Genomic DNA, 17,697 nt, shown 5'->3' with positions numbered 1-17,697 from the left:
CTCTTCACTGTAACTATGAGACAAAATGTCTTTCACGGGATGTAAGAGTATGGGTGATGTAATATAATGTCATCGACTCAAACATTGAAGAAGCGAACCCTTTGGCCTGACATGCCCCAATCCTTGTGTAATAGGAACCTACTGAGCAGCATGTGCACTCAGAGGGTGGTGGGTATATGGGACGATTTGCCAGAGGAGGTAGTTGAGGCAGGTACAATAACAACATTTAAAGGGACTTTTGGACAACTACATGGATAGAAAGATTGGGAGGGATATGGATCAAGTGCAAGTAAATGTGACTAACTTAGATGGGGCATCTTGGTTGTTACGTACGAGTTGGGCCTAAGGGCCAGTGTCCGTGCCGTGAGCCTCTATTGCTCGTTGGGATGTTGTGCTAGATGGGATTGTGTAGAGGGGCGTTTACTCTGAATCGGGCCATGTCTGAGATGTTTGTCTTGGGATGAAGGAAGAGTTGGTTGTCATCGATCGATTGCTTTTGACTGCGGTGTGGCCATTTAACTCCTTGTGGTCTTTGTGTCTTTCCTGCAGAAACTGAGCGTTCCCAACGGTCTGTCCGTTACCTCGCCGGATAAGCGCGGCTGGTTTATTAATCCTCTCGGGAAGGACGGTGATTTTCCCATCTGGATGATGTTTGCCAGCGTCATTCCAGCCATTCTTGTCTTCATCCTCATCTTTATGGAGACCATGATCACAACGTGAGTACTCTGTGACCAGGAGTTGGTGCTGACACAGGATAGGTTGTCTGGACCAGTCAGTGGAAGGGTGTGTCGACAGGCCCATCCATCAGGGCTGCTCCAGAGAGCAGATGGAGATCCCTCTCTCCCTCTCTCCATCTACGTGTGGAGAGGGTGCGTGGGAAACGTGTTGTGTGGCCCTGTGCTGGAGCTTTGACCGTCGCACGCCCCTAAGGCCCAAAGGTCAACAGAGTGGTCAGTGGTCTCTTTGGCCATTTGCTATCAGTTTATTGCTGTACCGTGATACAGTGAAAAGATTTGTTTACGTGCGATCCAATCAAATCATACTCTCCATGAGTATGATCAGGCCATACACAAGTGCAACAGGTAGTGAAAGAAAAATACCAGAGTGCAGAATGTAGTGTTACAGTGACAGATGAAATGGCCCACATTGGAAGGGTTGGTCGGACTGGAGAGTTAGTGGGAAAGGGTTGGCAGAGCGGAGAGAGGGGACAGTCAGAGTGGAGGGTTGTTGGTCGGGTGGGTGGGGTCGGTGGACAGGATCGGTGGGTGGGTGGGAAGGATCGGTAGGGAAAGGTGAATGGGAAGCGGTGGGGTCAGTGGGCAGGGAGAGGTGGGGAGGGAACAGTCAGAGGGGAGGGTTGGTGGGGAGGAGAAGGATCGGAGGGGAGGGTCAGTGGGGAAAGTCGGTTTGGTTGGTACCCTGGTGGACTCCTGTCCCATTGCCTAACCCAGACTTGGTGCCCCACAGACTGATCATCAGCAAGAAGGAGCGGATGTTGACCAAGGGCTCGGGCTTCCACCTGGACCTGCTGATCATCGTGGGCTCGGGAGGGGTGGCGGCCTTGTTCGGGCTGCCCTGGCTCGCTGCCGCCACCGTCCGCACCGTCACCCACGTCAACGCGCTCACCGTCATGAGCAAGTCCGTGGCCCCCGGAGACAAGCCCAAGATCGCGGAGGTCAAGGAGCAGCGGGTGACAGGGCTGGTGGTTGCCGTCCTGGTGGGTAAGTGGCAGCCCACTTGCCCCACTCGTGCAGTCGCTCTGCAGCGGCACCAATGCAGTTCCCTTCCCGTCACCATTCCACCTCCCGTACTGGTACCAATGCACCTCCATCTCAACCACCTCCTTAGTTTAGTTTAGAGATACAACTCAGAAGCAGGTCCTTTGGCCCAGAGAGCCCGTGCCGACCAGTGATCCCCCCGTACATTAACACTTTCCTACACATACTAGAGACAATTTACAATCTTTACAGAAGCCAATTACCCTACAAACCTGTATACAGTATCTTTGGAGTGTGGGAGGAAACGAGAGCTTTCCGGAGAAAAGTCATACGAATTCTGTACGTACAAACTCTGTACAGACAACACCCGTAGTCAGGATCCAGCCTGGGTCTCTGGCGCTGTGAGGCAGCAACTCTCCCGCTGCGCCAGCGTACAGTTCTCAGTTGCCGAGCCCGTTCCCTGCCCGTGTGTGAACTCCGTGCCTCATCTGCCCGCAGGCCTATCCATCGTGATCGGGGACCTCCTGCGTAAGATCCCGCTGGCCGTGCTCTTTGGGATCTTCCTGTACATGGGCGTGACGTCGCTGAACGGCATCGAGCTGTACGAGCGGATCCAGCTGCTGCTGATGCCGTCCAAGCACCACCCCGACCACGTGTACGTGCGCAAGGTGAGTCCCTGCGCACAGTGGGCACCGAGTGGGCATCCTCAGAATAAAGGGACATGCCTTTAGAGGCGAGAGGAGGAGGAATTTCTTTAGACAGAGGTTGGTGAATCTGTGGAATTCATTGCCACAGATGGCTGTGGAGGCCAAGGCAATGGGTATTTTTAAAGCAGAGATTGACAGATTCTTGACTAAGGGTGTCAAAGGTTATGGGGAGAAGGCAGGAGAATGGGGTTGAGAGGGAAAGATAGATCAGCCATGATCGAATAGCAGAGTAGACTGGATGGGCTGAGTGGCCTAATTCTGCTCCTATGACCTTATGATGAGCGCCAGGATCTCACGGCCTGGCCGGTCGCCAACTGACCAATGAGTCATGGACTGTGAGGAAGGCTGTCAGAGTATACAGCGGGGTGCAGGTCATCTACGGAAATGGGCTGAGATATGGAGGATCCAATCTCGAGTCCAACCAAGCGTAAGGCATTGCACCTTGGTACATCGAATGTACAGGGGAAATGGACAACTATTGGCATAATCCTTAACAGCATTGACGTACTGAGGGATCTTAGGGATTAACTTCCTGAAAGTGGCAACACAAGTAGATAAAGTGGTAAAGAAGGCATACGGTATGCTTACCTTCATTGGTCATTCAGTACAAGTGTCAGGAAGTTATGATGCAGCTTTATAGGACATTGTTTGGCCACATTTGGAATATGCAATTCCGGTCGCCCCATTGCAGGAAGGATGTGGAAGCTTTAGAAAGGGTGCAGAGGAGGTTTACCGGAACGTTGCCTAGATTTGGAGGTATTGGCGACAGGGTGACGTTGGACAGACGTGGATTATTTTTTTGTATCAGAAGTGATTCAGACTTGGAACGCCAGAGGTTTCAGGGAAACCTGATGGAGGTGTATAAAATTTTGAGAGGCATAGAAAGGGTAGACAGATTGAACATTTAACCCATGATAGAAGAATCAAATACGAGAGGGCATAGCTTTAAGGTGAGAGTGGGAAAGTTTAAAGGAGTTGTGTTGGGCAAGTTTTTTTTTCACAGAGTGGTGAGTGCCTGGAACATTCTGCTGGGGGCGGTGGTTGAAGGAGATACATTGGTCACATTTAAGAGACTTTTAGATATGTAGGGAATGGAGAGATATGGGTTATGAGCAGGTAGATAAGAGTTGGTCTTAGCATCACGTTTGGCACGGACATTGTGGGCTGAAGGGCCTGTTCCTGGGCTGTACTGTTCTATGCTCTGTGTTCCATTCCAGGTGAAGACGCTGCGCATGCACTTGTACACCATCATCCAGGTCTTCTGCCTGGCCATTCTCTGGGCCGTCATGTCCACTGTGGCCTCACTCGCTTTTCCCTTCGTGCTCATCCTCACCGTTCCCGTGAAGATGTTCGCACTCACCAGGATCTTCACGGATCGAGAGCTGAAATGTGTAAGTGTTCCCGGGGTAGACTGGGACGGGGTTAGGTAAAGGTGCAGTTCTGGTCGCTCAGCCGATGAACGAAGGGTGTCATTAAGTTGGAAGGGGTGCAGAAGAGATTCACCAGGATGTAGACACAAGGAACTGCTAGGCTGGCACCTTGTGTAGAACACACAGTGCTGGAGTAACTCAGCGGGTCAGGCAGCATCCCTGGAGGACATGGATAGGTGACATTTCGGTTCGGGACAGCTCTCAGGCTGAATTCATTAAGTTAATTATAGTTATGTCCAAAATTTTGCAAAAGAGTATCACTAGGATGTTGGAGACACATGAAACTGCAGATGCTATTTGAAGGGTCTCGACCCAAAATGTGGTGATGCCAGCCGTATCCAACAAGAGTGCCATGAGCTTCTCACTCTGGTACAGTTGCAGCCTCACTGCGCTGGAGATCCGGGTTCAATCCTGACCTCGGGTGCTGTCTGTGTGGAGTGTGCACGTTCTCCCTGTGATAGCGTGGGTTTCCTCCCACATCCCCAAGGATGTGTGGGTTTGTAGGTTAATTGGCCTCTGTAAATTGCCCCGAGAGTGTAGGGAGTGGATGAGAAAGTGGGATAACATTGAACGGGTTTGAACGGGTGATCGATGATTGGTGTGGACTCGGTGGGAGAGGGGAGAAAGCAGCATTTATTGCCCACCCTTCTGCAGGGCCTGTTTCCGTGCTGTATCTCCAAACTAAGGTTGGAGGGGTGGGGGTGGACAATAGATGCTGCTCAGATTAGCACAGGTGACCCAATGATCGTCTGTGGTTGGAAGTGAGAGCAGCAGAGATGTGAGTATGGTTTACAGAGACAGTTGACAGTGTCATCAGTCAAGAGCAGGAGCCTCTGGCTGGCATGGATGAGTTAGGCTGAAGGGCCCGTTTGTGTGTCGTGTGACTCTGTGTGGCGGATGGAAGCAGAGGTGGGGTTACAGAGGGAGGGACGTGTGTGACCCCCACCCCCTGTGACCCCCCCGTGCCACCTCGCTCGACTTACCACCTTTTCCCCCCACAGCTGGATGCTGATGACGCACAGCCCACGTTCGATGAGAAGGAGGGGCTGGATGAATATGACGAGCTCTCGATGCCCGTGTGAAGCCACCAAACCAACTCTGATCCACACTGAAGCCGAGCAGGAATGGAGGAGCCAGCCCACATCTGTCCCGCAAAAATCTGTCCAGTCAGCATCTGACCCGTCAGCATCTGACCGGCCAACAGACACTCATTAATATCTGTCCAGTCAACATCTGTCCAGTCAACATGTGTCCAGTCAACATCTGTCCAGTCAACATCTGTCCAGTCAACATCTGTCCAGTCAACATCTGTCCAGTCAGCATTTCTCATCAACATATTTTCCATCAACAGCAGTCCCGTCAACATCAACATGTGCCAGTGTAAACATCTTTCAGTATCACCACCTACCAGTATCAACCTCTGCAGTGTCAACACCTGTCTGTCCAACATCTGCCACCATGCCCACCTTGTTCAGTGCCATGCCAGTGTGCCATGATTGGTCTGAGCTCCAGCTCGGCCCATCCACCCCCTCCCCCTCCCCATGGGTGTTGAGGGTCCCGGTGGGGTGGGGACTGTGCAGGTGGGACCATGGCTCACAGACCCTGGAATCCTCCCCCGCTCACCGCGGCGAAAATTGGAGCCATGCTCATACCCAGGAACCCGGGGAGGGGTCACTGAGACCCAGAGCCTACAGCTGCCCAACCAGCTTCATTGTGGGAGGGGGGAGATGTGGGGCATGGGGTCTCGCAGACCAAGCTGGGCCCAGGGAAGTCCCACACACTCCCTGACACAGTCCCTACTCATCAACGGCCCCCACTTCCCAACCCCTTCCTCACCAACTCCTGCCCTCTCCCACCCATCACCCCCATTCCTCCCTCCCATCCACCTGTCACCCCCTGCCCTACTCTGCCCTCTCACCTACCCCTCGCCATCTCACCTCACCACTCCCCCACTCCTTCCCCCAGCACCCCCCACTCCACCCCCTCCACTATTACCCTCCTCTAAATCCACATCACTTCCTTCACTGCCCATCCCCACCGCACGCCCTCTCACATGCCCTTCTAACCTCCACATGCCACCATTGAGGTGCCTCCATTGTCAGGTTGCCAAGATCTAACTCTATCCCCGCCCCAGGGTCCGCTGCTGGCTCAGTGCCTGGGCTGGCGTTGACATGCACATTGTCCCTCTGTGTCCCCACACTGGGGCCGTTCTGTGCCGGTTCACCACTGGGAATCTCCCCGGCGCGGGATGTGGCCTCCTCTGGGGGAAATAGTCCCCCTCTCGTCTCTCGGGAGCAGAGCTGCTGCTTGCCTTGAGATCTCTGTGGGGACAGTGCCACGCCTCCTGGACGGGTGGGCATGGACTGTGTTTGATCTACAGGCGTGACTGCCTCCTACCTCCCCAGTCCATGTATTTCCAGCAGAGACGCGAGGAACTGCAGACGCTAGAATCTTAAGCAAAACACAAAGTGCTGGAGGAACACAGCAGGTCAGTTGGCATCCGTGGAGGGAATGGACAGAATGTTTCAGGTCACCACTGTGCATCGTACTCCCAGGACAGTAATGGGGGCGAAGAGGAAGTCTTTGGTCAGCGAAAAACGGGTCAAAACGTGCCAAAGATGGGTCTGATTTGTGAGGCTTGTGCATTAGGGGTGGGCTGAGTTACCCATTTCAGGGCGGGGTGGGAGGGGGGAGAGAAACTGCCCCAGCAGGGTGCCTCCTCATGGTCAGACTCACCTCCGGCTGGGAGCAACCAGTCCAGAGGAAGCAAGAAGGTAAATCCAAATCCAGAATCAAACGTGTCCAGACATCAGCTAGCTGTGTTAAAAAGTCCACCGGTAGGTGTGAGTAGAGTTCCAGCCTTCTGACTCAACTGATTCATGGGCAGACCTCTCACCTACACAGATTTGTCCCAGAGAACAACGTGTTCCGCTGCCAATCCCTCCCAAGCTGGGGGTTCCAGTGACTGGTGAAACATGGGCAAGCACTCGCCCAAACCTCATCCCTGCCCCCTCCACACTCCCCTCCCCCACTCCCCTCCCCTCCCCCACTCCCCTCCACACTCCCCTCCCCCACTCCCCTCCACCCTGCCCCCTCCACACTCCCCTCCCCCACCCCACTCCCCTCCCCCACTCCCCTCCACACTCCCCTCCACCCGGCCCCCTCCACACTCCCCTCCCCCACCCCACTCCCCTCCCACACTCCCCTCCCCCACTCCCCTCCACACTCCCCTCCCCCACTCCCCTCCACCCTGCCCCCTCCACACTCCCCTCCCCCACTCCCCTCCACCCTGCCCCCTCCACACTCCCCACCCCACTCCCCTCCACCCTGGCTCCCCACACTGTTCCGTGACTTCATCAGATTATTAAATTTTCTATTTATACAAGTCAATGTCACTGACTTTAGATTTCTAGTTAAAATCCAAGTGATCTTTTTGTTATCCTGTATATTTGTACTGTAGGTGTTCACCTTGAATGATCGGTATAAAAATCATTTTCTAGAAGAAGCAACAAGTATTTCATTCGTGAAATCGATGTGTTCAGAACAGTGGCTCTGTCGCTGTGTTACACGGGTATAGTATTGGTGGGGATGGGTCTGTGGCATTATAACACTGGGGTACAGTATCAGTGGGGACGGGTCTGTGGCATTATAACATTGGGGTACAGTGTCGGTGTGGATGGGTATGTGGTATTATAACACTGGGGTACAGTGTTGGTGTGGATGGGTATATGGTACTATAACGCTGGGGTATGGTATTGGGGATGGGTCTGTCGTTGTATAATGTTTGTGCCTCACTCAAGCCTCTTCTCCATCCTGATCTGAACTGGTCTCATCCTCTCCGCCCGCTCACCAGTCTCCATCACTGGCAATGCTGCTCCCTGTACATCTCCTCACACCTCTCTCCCGGCCACACTTCCTGAAGTTTCCCTCCCATCATGCGCCTGCTTTAGATTTCGACACTTCTGTGTGGTGCTTTAGGACATTTCTCTGCCTTAAAGGTGCCGAGTGAAATGCAAGTTTGTCCGTAAGCCGTGGTGACTATCTCGTGCCCACTGCCGCTTGGTGTGAAGAGTTTTTGCTGCAGCGATATTATAATGTTGTTAGTGACATTCGGCCCACACTGTGGGAGGGGCTGGACTGAGGAAACACAGTACTGGTTTAAGTACAGTAAATCTGATCTCCAGTCTGGCCAGTGTACATCAGAGATGGATGAAGGGCCGCTGAGTGTGAGCAATACTGGGTTCTCGGTAACATCAGTAAACGGACAATAGGTAATATAGACAAATAGACAATACACTCTCCCGGTAAGCAGGCCCGACTTGCCCACCAGGGTCATACGTCAGAGGTGGACTCGCCCACCATGGACCGGCTCGACCACTGCTCCGGATTGCCCCGAGTCATGGCGTCGACCAGAATTACTCCAAGAGCAAAGAGGGCACCTGGCTGGGGCGCGAACAATGGAGGGTGGAGGGGCCTGCTGCTACTTGCGGCGACAGCAGGCAGTCGATAGGGATGTTTGGTACTTTTGTAACTGTTGGCGACACTTGTGTACTGCCTAGTTTGAATGCAAAACAAAGCTAGATACATGTGACTATAAAGTATTCTTTCATAAAGTATTCATTCATAAAGTGTCATTCATTCACGGGTGGACGGTGTGATGCACAGAACTGTTGCCTCAGTGACAGCAGGAAACAGAGTTCACTCCGACCCAGCCCCCTGGCTGGAGACATCCTGAGACTGGAGATGACCACACTTAAACCACGTGGAAGGACAGGCACTTGACCCTTGCCCGATCCGAGATCCTCCTGGGTCAGACTGTCTCCATCACATCAGACCCTGACTACTTCAAGATTTTGTTATCCATGCTCTGTAGAGAAATTCGACACTGAGTATGATTAATAAATCATCTGTAAATCATTATTTCTCTGAGGTGGATTCCCTAACTGAGTTATTGTGAAATCAAACACAAAGTGTTGGAGGAGCTGAGCGGGTCAGGCAGGATCGATGGAGGGATTGGACAAACAGCGTTTCAGGTCGGGACCCTCTTTCAGACTAATAATTGATTTGAAAGACACAGCATGGCAGCAGGCCCCTCAGCCCACTGAGTCCACAACGATCATCAATCACCTGTTCACACTAGTTCTATGTCATCTCCCTTTCTCATCCACTCCCTACACACTAGGGGCAATTTACAGAAGGCCAATTAACCTACAAACCCGCACTTTGAGATGAGAGGAAAACGGCGCACCCAGAGAAAACCCACGCAGTCGCAGGGACAACATCCAAACTCCACACAGACAGCACCTGAGGACAGGATGGAACCTGGGTCTCTACCAGCTGTGCCACTGAGCCAGCCATTAACTGTGCTAGTGTGACACTGTCCGTTGATGTAGTAACATCTGTGCCAACATTGGTACAGTAAGGAAGAGGAACAGAAGGTTCTCTCACTTGGAGCATGACCATGGCTGGATTTCCCATCACCTACAATCTGCTGGGCCACACAGATAGGATGAAATCATTGGGGCAGTTTAGTTCATTGTCACAGGTACCGAGGCACGGTGAAAAGCTTTCGTTGTGTGCTAACCGGACGGCAGAAAAACAATACATGATTGCAATCGAGCCATTCACAGTGTACAGATACATGATAAAGGGAATAACGTGAATATCGTTTAGTGCAAGATAAAGCCAGTAAGGTCCGATCAAAGATAATCCAAGACGTACAGGTATGTAGGTTAATTGGCTGGGTAAATGTAAAAATTGTCCCTAGTGCGTGTAGGATAGTGTTAATGTACGGGGATCGCTGGGCGGCGCGGACTTGGTGGGCCGAAAAAGGCCTGTTTCCGCGCTGTATATATATGATATGATATGATATGAAGAGTTTCCAATGAGGTAGATCGTAGTTTAGGATGTGGGAGGAAACCGGAGCACCCAGAGAAAACCCACGTGGCAACAGGAAGAACGTGCAAACTCCACACAGACATCACCAACAGTTAGTAAGTTCTATCCTAGGTCTCTGGGACTGTGAGGCAGATGTTCAACACCACTGCGTTGCCTATTCTTAAAATAGAGCGCTGCAATGTAGATTATAGGTGATAGGAATAATTTAATGGGAGAATGAAAATTGATGGGAATGTGGGGAGAACAGAGGGACATGCAGGGCAAATAGGAGAGGAATATCATTGCAATTTAAGCCATGATCGACTGAAATGGAAATATGATGTTAATTAAGTTGTTTATAATCTCCAATATCAAAGAAAAAGACTGGGCAGCAAGGTGGCGCAGCGGTAGAAGAGTAGATTTTTAGAATTTTTTTTAGATTTTGAGATACAGCGCAGAAACAGGCCCTTCGGCCCACCGGGTCCGCGCCACCCAGCGATCCCCGCTCATTAACATTATCCTACACCCACTAGGGATAATTTTTACATTTTTGCCCAGCCAATTAACCTACAAACCTATACGTCTTTGGAGTGTGGGAGGAAACCGAAGATCTCGGTGAAAACCCATACAAGGTACAAACTCCGTACAGACAACACCCGTGGTCGGGATTGAACCCGGGTCTCTGACCCTCCACCACTGTGCCGACCATTGTCGATGTAGTGGAGAAAGAGTTGGTCTGACCCCTCGTAGGGGGGGGGGAGTGCCACGTGGTGTGGGTGCTGCACCCTGGGGTGCGGGTCACGTGGAGTGGGTGCTGCACCCTGGGGTGCGGGTCACGTGGCGTGGGTGCTGCGCGCTGGGGTGCCAGTCACGGAGTGTAGAGAGAGAATGAGAAATTGGGATAGTTTATAATGTGAATGAGTGATCGGATGGCTGCATGGACACAGAACAAAGGACCTGTTTCTGTGCTGTATCTCTAAACTGAACAACATTTCCAGTATCTGCAGTTTTTTTAGAAGGAACAGCAGATGCTGGTTTACAAAAGAAGACACAAAGTGCTGGAGTAACTCAGCCGGTTAGGTAGCATCTCTGGAGAACATGGATAGGTGATGTTTCACATCAAGAGAGTTAAGACAAGTAAAGAATGTTTTATTATCATATGACTCAAAGTAGAACAATGAAATGAGCCCTGAAGGAGGGTCCAAAGCTAAAGAACATCCTCGAGAGGGAAGGTGAACAGCCAGAAGTAGTTGTGCACGAGGGCACAAACGACGTTGGGAGAAAGGGGAAGGAGGTTCTGCAGCGTGAGTTTAAAGAGTTAGGAAGAAGACTGAAAAGCAGGACTTCCAGGGTGGTTATCTCGGGATTGCTTCCCGTACCTCGTGCTGGTGAGAGCAGGAACAGGGAGACAAGGGATATGAATGTATGGCTGAGGGGCTGGTGCAGGGAGCAGGGATTTAGATTTATAGATCTCTTCTGGGGTAGGGGTGACCTGTACAAAAGGGACTGGTTATACCTTAACTGGAGGGGGACCAACATTCTGGCAGGCAGGTTTGCTAGTGCTACACGTGTGGGTTTCAACTAAGTAGAGGGGGGGGGGGAGGGGTTGACAAATTGGGAATATAAAGATGGAGTTAAAGGGGAAGTGAATACAGGAAAAGTTGCAAAAGATTCCTGAATTAATGGGAAGGAAAGTTCAAAAAGGGATAAGAGACTAAGGTCAGGGCCAATAGTGACCAGTGTGAGAGGTGAGGTGAATACAAAAGTTAAAGTTACTCCAGCATTTTGTGAAACCTCCTCCTTCCCAGATCTCCCTCTATCTTCCTGTCTCCACCTATATCCTTCCTATGTCCCGCCCCCTTGACATCAGTCTGAAGAAGGGTCTCGACCCGAAACGTCACCCATTCCTTCTCTCCCGAGATGCTGCCTGACCTGCTGAGTTACTCCAGCATTTTGTGAATAAAAACCTTCGATTAGGAGGTAGTGATCATAATATGATGTTTCAATCTACAATTTGAGAGAGAAGGGAAAATCGGAAGTGTCAGCACTACAGTTGAACAAAGGGGACTATGCAGGCATGAGGGAGGAGCTGGCCAGAGTTGACTGGAAAGAGACCCTAGCAGGGAAGACGGTGGCAGGTATTTCTGGGAATAATACAGAGGTGCAGGATCAGTTCATTCCAAAGAGGAAGAAAGATTCTAAGGGGAGTAAGAGGCGACCGTGGCTGACAAGGGAAGTCAAGGACAGTATAAAAATAAAAGAGAAGTATAACATAGCAAAGATGAGCGGGAAGCCAGAGGATTGGGACACTTTTAAAAAGCATCAAAAGATAACTAAAAAGGCAATACGGGGAAAAAAGATGAGGTACGAAGGTAAGCCAGCCAAGAATATAAAGGAGGATATCATATATCATCATCATATCATATATATACAGCCGGAAACAGGCCTTTTCGGCCCACCAAGTCCGTGCCGCCCAGCGATCCCCGTACATTAACACCATCCTACACCCACTAGGGACAATTTTTATTTTTTTTTACATTTACCCAGCCAATTAACCTACATACCTGTACGTCTTTGGAGTGTGGGAGGAAACCGAAGATCTCGGAGAAAACCCACGTAGGTCACGGGGAGAACGTACAAATTCCTTACAGTGCAGCACCCGTAGTCAGGATCGAACCTGAGTCTCCGGCGCTGCATTCGCTGTAAAGCAGCAACTGTAAAGCAGCAACTCTACCGCTGCGCTACCGTGCCGCCCAGGATAGTAAAAGCTTCTTTAGGTACGTGAGGAGGAAAAAAATAGTTAAGACAAATGTGGGTCCCTTGAAGACAGAAGCAGGTGAATTTATGATGGGGAACAAGGGGAAATGGCAGATGAGTTGAACAGGTACTTTGGATCTGTCTTCACTAAAGAGCCTGTCCCACTTAGGCGATTTTAAGGCGACTGCCGGTGATTAGGCTGTGGCCGAACGTTTGCCGGGGTGTCGCGGGCATGATCGTGAGGAGTCTTCAATGAATCCTAGCGGCTCTCAGCGGGTCACGGAAATTTTTTCCAGATAGAGATTTCTCGGCGACAGCTGGCTTGTCGCCAGGTGTCGTAGCTTATTGCGGTCGCTGTCGCATGCTGTCCCCAGGTTTGCGAGTTTGTCACAGATGCATTTAGAAGCACGTAATATTAAATTAAGAAAAGGCATTTGAAGATACCAGAAGATAGTTTTGTTTAACCAATTTATTTACTGTCAGGACATTTGACAGGTAGATTGGAGGCGACAGTTTGACGGTCAGGTAAGCGTGGGAATTTTGTGATGTTTCCGAAGACGGTGTAATCTCTTAGCCAGGTTACTTGTATCGACCTGACTCGGCATTGTCGTGGTCATTGTCGTAGGTCATTGTCGTGGTCATTGTCGTAGGGCATTGTCCTAGGGCATTGTCGTAGTCATTGTCGTAGGGCATTGTCGTGGTCATTGTCGTAGGGCATTGTCGTGGTCATTGTCGTAGGACATTGTCGTGGTCATTGTCGTAGGGCATTGTCGTGGTCATTGTCGTAGGGCATTGTCGTGGTCATTGTCGTAGGGCATTGTCGTTGGGCATTGTCGTGGTCATTGTCGTTGGGCATTATCGTGGTCATTGTCGTAGGGCATTGTCGTGGTCATTGTCGTAGGGCATTATCGTAGGGCATTGTCGTGGTCATTGTCGTAGGGCATTGTCGTGGTCATTGTCGTAGGGCATTATCGTAGGGCATTGTCGTGGTCATTGTCGTAGGGCATTGTCGTGGTCATTGTCGCAGGGCATTGTCGTGGTCATTGTCGTAGGGCATTGTCGTAGGGCATTGTCGTAGGGCATTGTCGTAGTCATTGTCGTGGTCATTGTCGTAGGGCATTGTCGTGGTCATTGTCGTAGGGCATTGTCATGGTCATTGTCGTAGGGCATTGTCGTGGTCATTGTCTTAGGGCATTGTCGTGGTCATTGTCGTAGGGCATTATCGTGGTCATTGTCGTAGGGCATTGTCGTGGTCATTGTCGTAGGGCATTATCGTGGTCATTGTCGTAGGGCATTGTCATGGTCATTGTCGTAGGGTAAAATAAAATGTTGTCGATCTTCTACGACAGTTGCCGGCAGTCGCCTAAAAAATCGCCTGTCTTCCCTTAAGGAAGACACAAACAATCTCCCAGATGTTCTAGTGGCCAGAGATCCTCGGGTGACGGAGGAATTGAAGGAAATTCACATTAGGTGGGAAATGGTGTTGGGTAGACTGATGGGACTGAAGGTTGATAAATCCCTGGGGCCTGATGGTCTGCATTCCAGGGTACTTAAGGAAGTGGCTCTAGAAATCGTGGATGCATTGGTGATCATTTTGTTCTATAGATTCAGGATCAGTTCCTGTGGATTGGAAGGTAGCTAATGTTGTCCCACTTTTTAAGAAAGGAGGGAGGGAGAAAACAGGAAATTATAGACCAGTTAGCCTGACATCGGTGGTGGGGAAGATGCTAGAGTCAATTATAAAAGAAGAAATTGCGGAACATTTGGATAGCAGTAACAGGATCGTTCTGAGTCAGCACAGATTTATGAAGGGGAAATCATGCTTGACTAATCTTCTGGAATTTTTTGAGGATGTAACTAGGAAAATGGATAAGGGAGAGCCAGTGGATGTAGTGTACTTGGACTTTCAGAAAGCCTTCGATAAGGTCCCACATAGGAGATTAATGGGCAAAATTAGAGCACATGGTATTGGGGGTAGGGTACCGACATGGATAGAAAATTGGTTGGCTGACAATAAACAGAGGAGGGATAAATGGGTCCCTTTCAGAATGGCAGGCAGTGACTAGTGGGGTACTGCAAGGCTCAGTGCTGGGACTGTAGCTATTTACAATTTACATTAATGACTCTAATGAAGGGATTAAAAGTAACATTAGCAAATTTGCAGATGACACAAAGCTGGGTGACACCGATGGGTTGCATGGCTGTATCAGATGTGTGGAGTAAAGATGACCTCCTGTGGCTGCTGGACCGAATAAAGAGCCTCGTTCCTGAGTCTCACTTCAACTGGGAGAAAGTGGCCTTCGGGCCCTTCACGGGGGAAATACCGCATGAAATGGCTGAAGCTGGCATGCGAGGTTGGTACATGCACCGTCCATCAGCACTGGGGGCCGCTGAGGGAACAACTCCGAGATTTAGGAGGATGTTGCCAGGACCCAAGGGCCTGACCTACAGTGGTTGATGGTTTTGTGACCATTGGGAAGGGATTGGACACAATTTGTGGAGAAATGTCACATTCAGATCTGTTAGAAACAGAGTACTGGAGGAACTCAGCGGGTCAGGCAGCATCTGCAGTGCGATTGGCCAGACGGAGCTTTGAGTCAGGACCCTACGCTTTGATTTGTGGCCCGTTGATTTGTAACATTGGATCTCTTTGTGTCTTCTCACACCTTGTGTATATTGAGCAGGAACAGGACCTCTTCGGGCAGGCCATGGCCAAGTTCAGGTACTTTCAGAGTTTCATCAACTTCTGCTACCAACTAGCTGCTGCTCTCAGCTCTGGTGACCCTGCAATGAACTTGCAGACACAAGTATTCATTGTCATGGTGACACAGGGTGGTGAATCTGTGGAATTCATTGCCACAGACGGTGGTGGAGGCCAAGTGATTGGGTATTTGTAGAGCAGAGATTGACAGGTTCTTGATTAATAAGGGTGTCCAAGGTTGCGAGGAGAAGGCAGGAGGATGGGGTTGAGAGGGAGAGATCAGCCATGATTGAATGGTGGAGTAGAACCGATGGGCCGAATGGCCAAATTCTGCTCCTTACACTTATGAACACAAGGAACTGCAGATTCTGGAATCTTGTGTCGAACACAGTGCTGGAATAACTCAGTGGGTCAGACAGCATCTATAGAGGACATGGATAGGTGATGGGTTTGGGTCATGACTTTGTCAGCTGAGAAAAGGAGAACTTCTTCAAACTAGTCATACCTTGAGAAGAATTCACAGTGGAGCAGTAAACTGGAAAACAACAGACTGAAGAAGGATCCCGACCAAAACATCACCTATCCATGTCCTCCACGAACGCTGCCTGACCCGCTCAGTTACTCCAGCACTTTGTGTTTGCATTCATTATCTTGCCTCAAGGAAAATACGTGAGACAAAAGCCAGACTGACTGTCCTTAAAAAAAAAAGACGCAAAGTGCTGGAGTAACTTAGCGGGTGAGGCAGTATCTCTGGAGAACAAAGATGAGTCATATTTCGGGTCTGAAGAAGAGTCCAAACATGAAACATCACCAACCCACACCCTCCAGACCCGCTGTTACGCCAGCACTTTTTCTGTCCTGAGTATGTCTGTGCTTTTTCAGATGTGAGTAAATCCTATCCCTAAGAATCTTGCCGTATGATAACGCTCCCAGTGATGTTAAGCTCACACATCTATAATTTGCCGGGTTATCCCTATTGCACTTCTTAAACAAAGGAACATTAAACATATTAAACAAACCAGTCACTCTCCTCGGCCAAAACCCAGCTGAGGTGCATCTTAGCCGTTTCACTGTAGTTTGTATCTTTACCTGGTTCGGGTAGATCCGTGACTCCACGTCCTCATCAAGGCAATCAAACCAGTTCTGTCTGACATGGCTGAGGGGTGCCTGGTGTCGCTGGGTCAAGGAGGCAGCCCACTGCAAACCCCATGCACAAAAAAGATTCACAAGGGCGTTGCCCGGAAGGGCCTGAGCTACAGGGAGAGGTTGAGCAGGCTAGGACTTTATTCCTTGGAGCACAGGATGATGAGGGGTGGTGATCTTATTGAGGTGTTTCAAATCAGAGGGGAATCGATAGGGCGAATGCACAGGGTCTTTTATCCGAGAGCAGAGGAATCGAGAGCCTTAAGTTCAAGATGAGAGGGGAAAGATTTAAAAGGAACCTGAGGGGCAACATTTTCCACAGAGGGTGGTGGGTATATAAAATGAGTTGCCAGAGGAGGTACTATATAACAACATTTAAAAGACGTAGTTCATGAATAGGAAACCTTTAGAGGGATACGGGACTAGTATAGATGGGCATCTTGCTCGGCATGGATGGATTGGGTCAATGCCATATGATTCTAAAGCGGTGGGAAAGGGTGGGGTATTCACAGAGTGGAAGGGTTGAAATGTTTTTGACTCTGTTCTGTTCAGAACGGTAATGATGAGGACACTTCAGATGCTGCTTTTTCAGACCGGCTCGAAAAGATGCCCCGTCTCCAGGGACCACTCGCCGTGAGCGTTGTGAGATCGACCCGCAACTCTGGCCGTTATCATTGTGGAATCGGCCAGTCTTCAGAGGAGCTCCTGTCACCTGCAACCCCCCCCCCAACACCTCCACCAGCACCACCCCATGCAAGGGATGTCTCCGTGACCTCTCCCCTGGGACCATGGCCCCTCGCCCTGGCTGTTGCATTACTGTGATGTGGAGCCTGTTGTGGGGTCTGCTGGTGGTGGAAACATAACAACCCCCATCCTGTTTACCTCCTACATCATGATGGAGCCACGGGAGGTTCTGATGGGCAGAAGAGACCCGAGTTAATGGATATTACACGACTAACAGTTCCCTTACTGATTGTATCATCCACGTTTACATCGAGGACCAGACACTCCAGGCTGGGACGTGGCTTAGAGTCCGCATGGTGGGAGGTTCTGTAGTTGGAGCATCATTCACCTGCAATGTGTGGGGAAAGGCCGTGATCACACCAGCCACACTGCATGAGAACAATACTGCTGAGAAACCGACCTAATACCCCATGTAATTTTGTAAACTTTGAACAGGTCCCCCCTCACCCTCTGGTGTTGGAAAGAAAACAATCTAACTCTCGTCACTGCCCCATGAGTGGTGTCCCTGGCCTGACTGACACTGTGATATTCAGCACTGACGCTGGTGAGACCCCAGTTAGAGCCTTTGTTCAGAGGGTCTCGTCAAATGCAGCTGTTTTTGTGCCACATGACTCCATGGT

General features: G+C 50.4%; 1 protein-coding gene across 8 annotated transcripts in view; it reads left to right on the top strand.

The window, feature by feature from the left end:
* The window catches only part of LOC144592816 (anion exchange protein 2-like), a 200,576-nt gene extending 191,886 nt beyond the window's left edge, over window positions 1-8,690 (top strand). For all 8 annotated transcript variants that reach the window (XM_078397932.1, XM_078397935.1, XM_078397933.1 and 5 more), the window contains 5 exons: window positions 550-716; window positions 1,468-1,721; window positions 2,217-2,386; window positions 3,643-3,816; window positions 4,857-8,690. In XM_078397932.1, the coding sequence (XP_078254058.1) occupies window positions 550-716; window positions 1,468-1,721; window positions 2,217-2,386; window positions 3,643-3,816; window positions 4,857-4,937 (846 nt within the window). In that variant the 3' untranslated portion in view covers window positions 4,938-8,690. The remainder of the gene's footprint in view (window positions 1-549; window positions 717-1,467; window positions 1,722-2,216; window positions 2,387-3,642; window positions 3,817-4,856) is intronic.
* Window positions 8,691-17,697: the final 9,007 nt, after the last annotated feature.

This window comes from Rhinoraja longicauda, chromosome 4 (genome assembly GCF_053455715.1).
Source record: "Rhinoraja longicauda isolate Sanriku21f chromosome 4, sRhiLon1.1, whole genome shotgun sequence".
Taxonomy (NCBI): Eukaryota; Metazoa; Chordata; class Chondrichthyes; order Rajiformes; family Arhynchobatidae; genus Rhinoraja; species Rhinoraja longicauda.
Note: the sequence above shows the minus strand (reverse complement) of the source record. Positions and strands in the feature narration are given on the sequence as shown.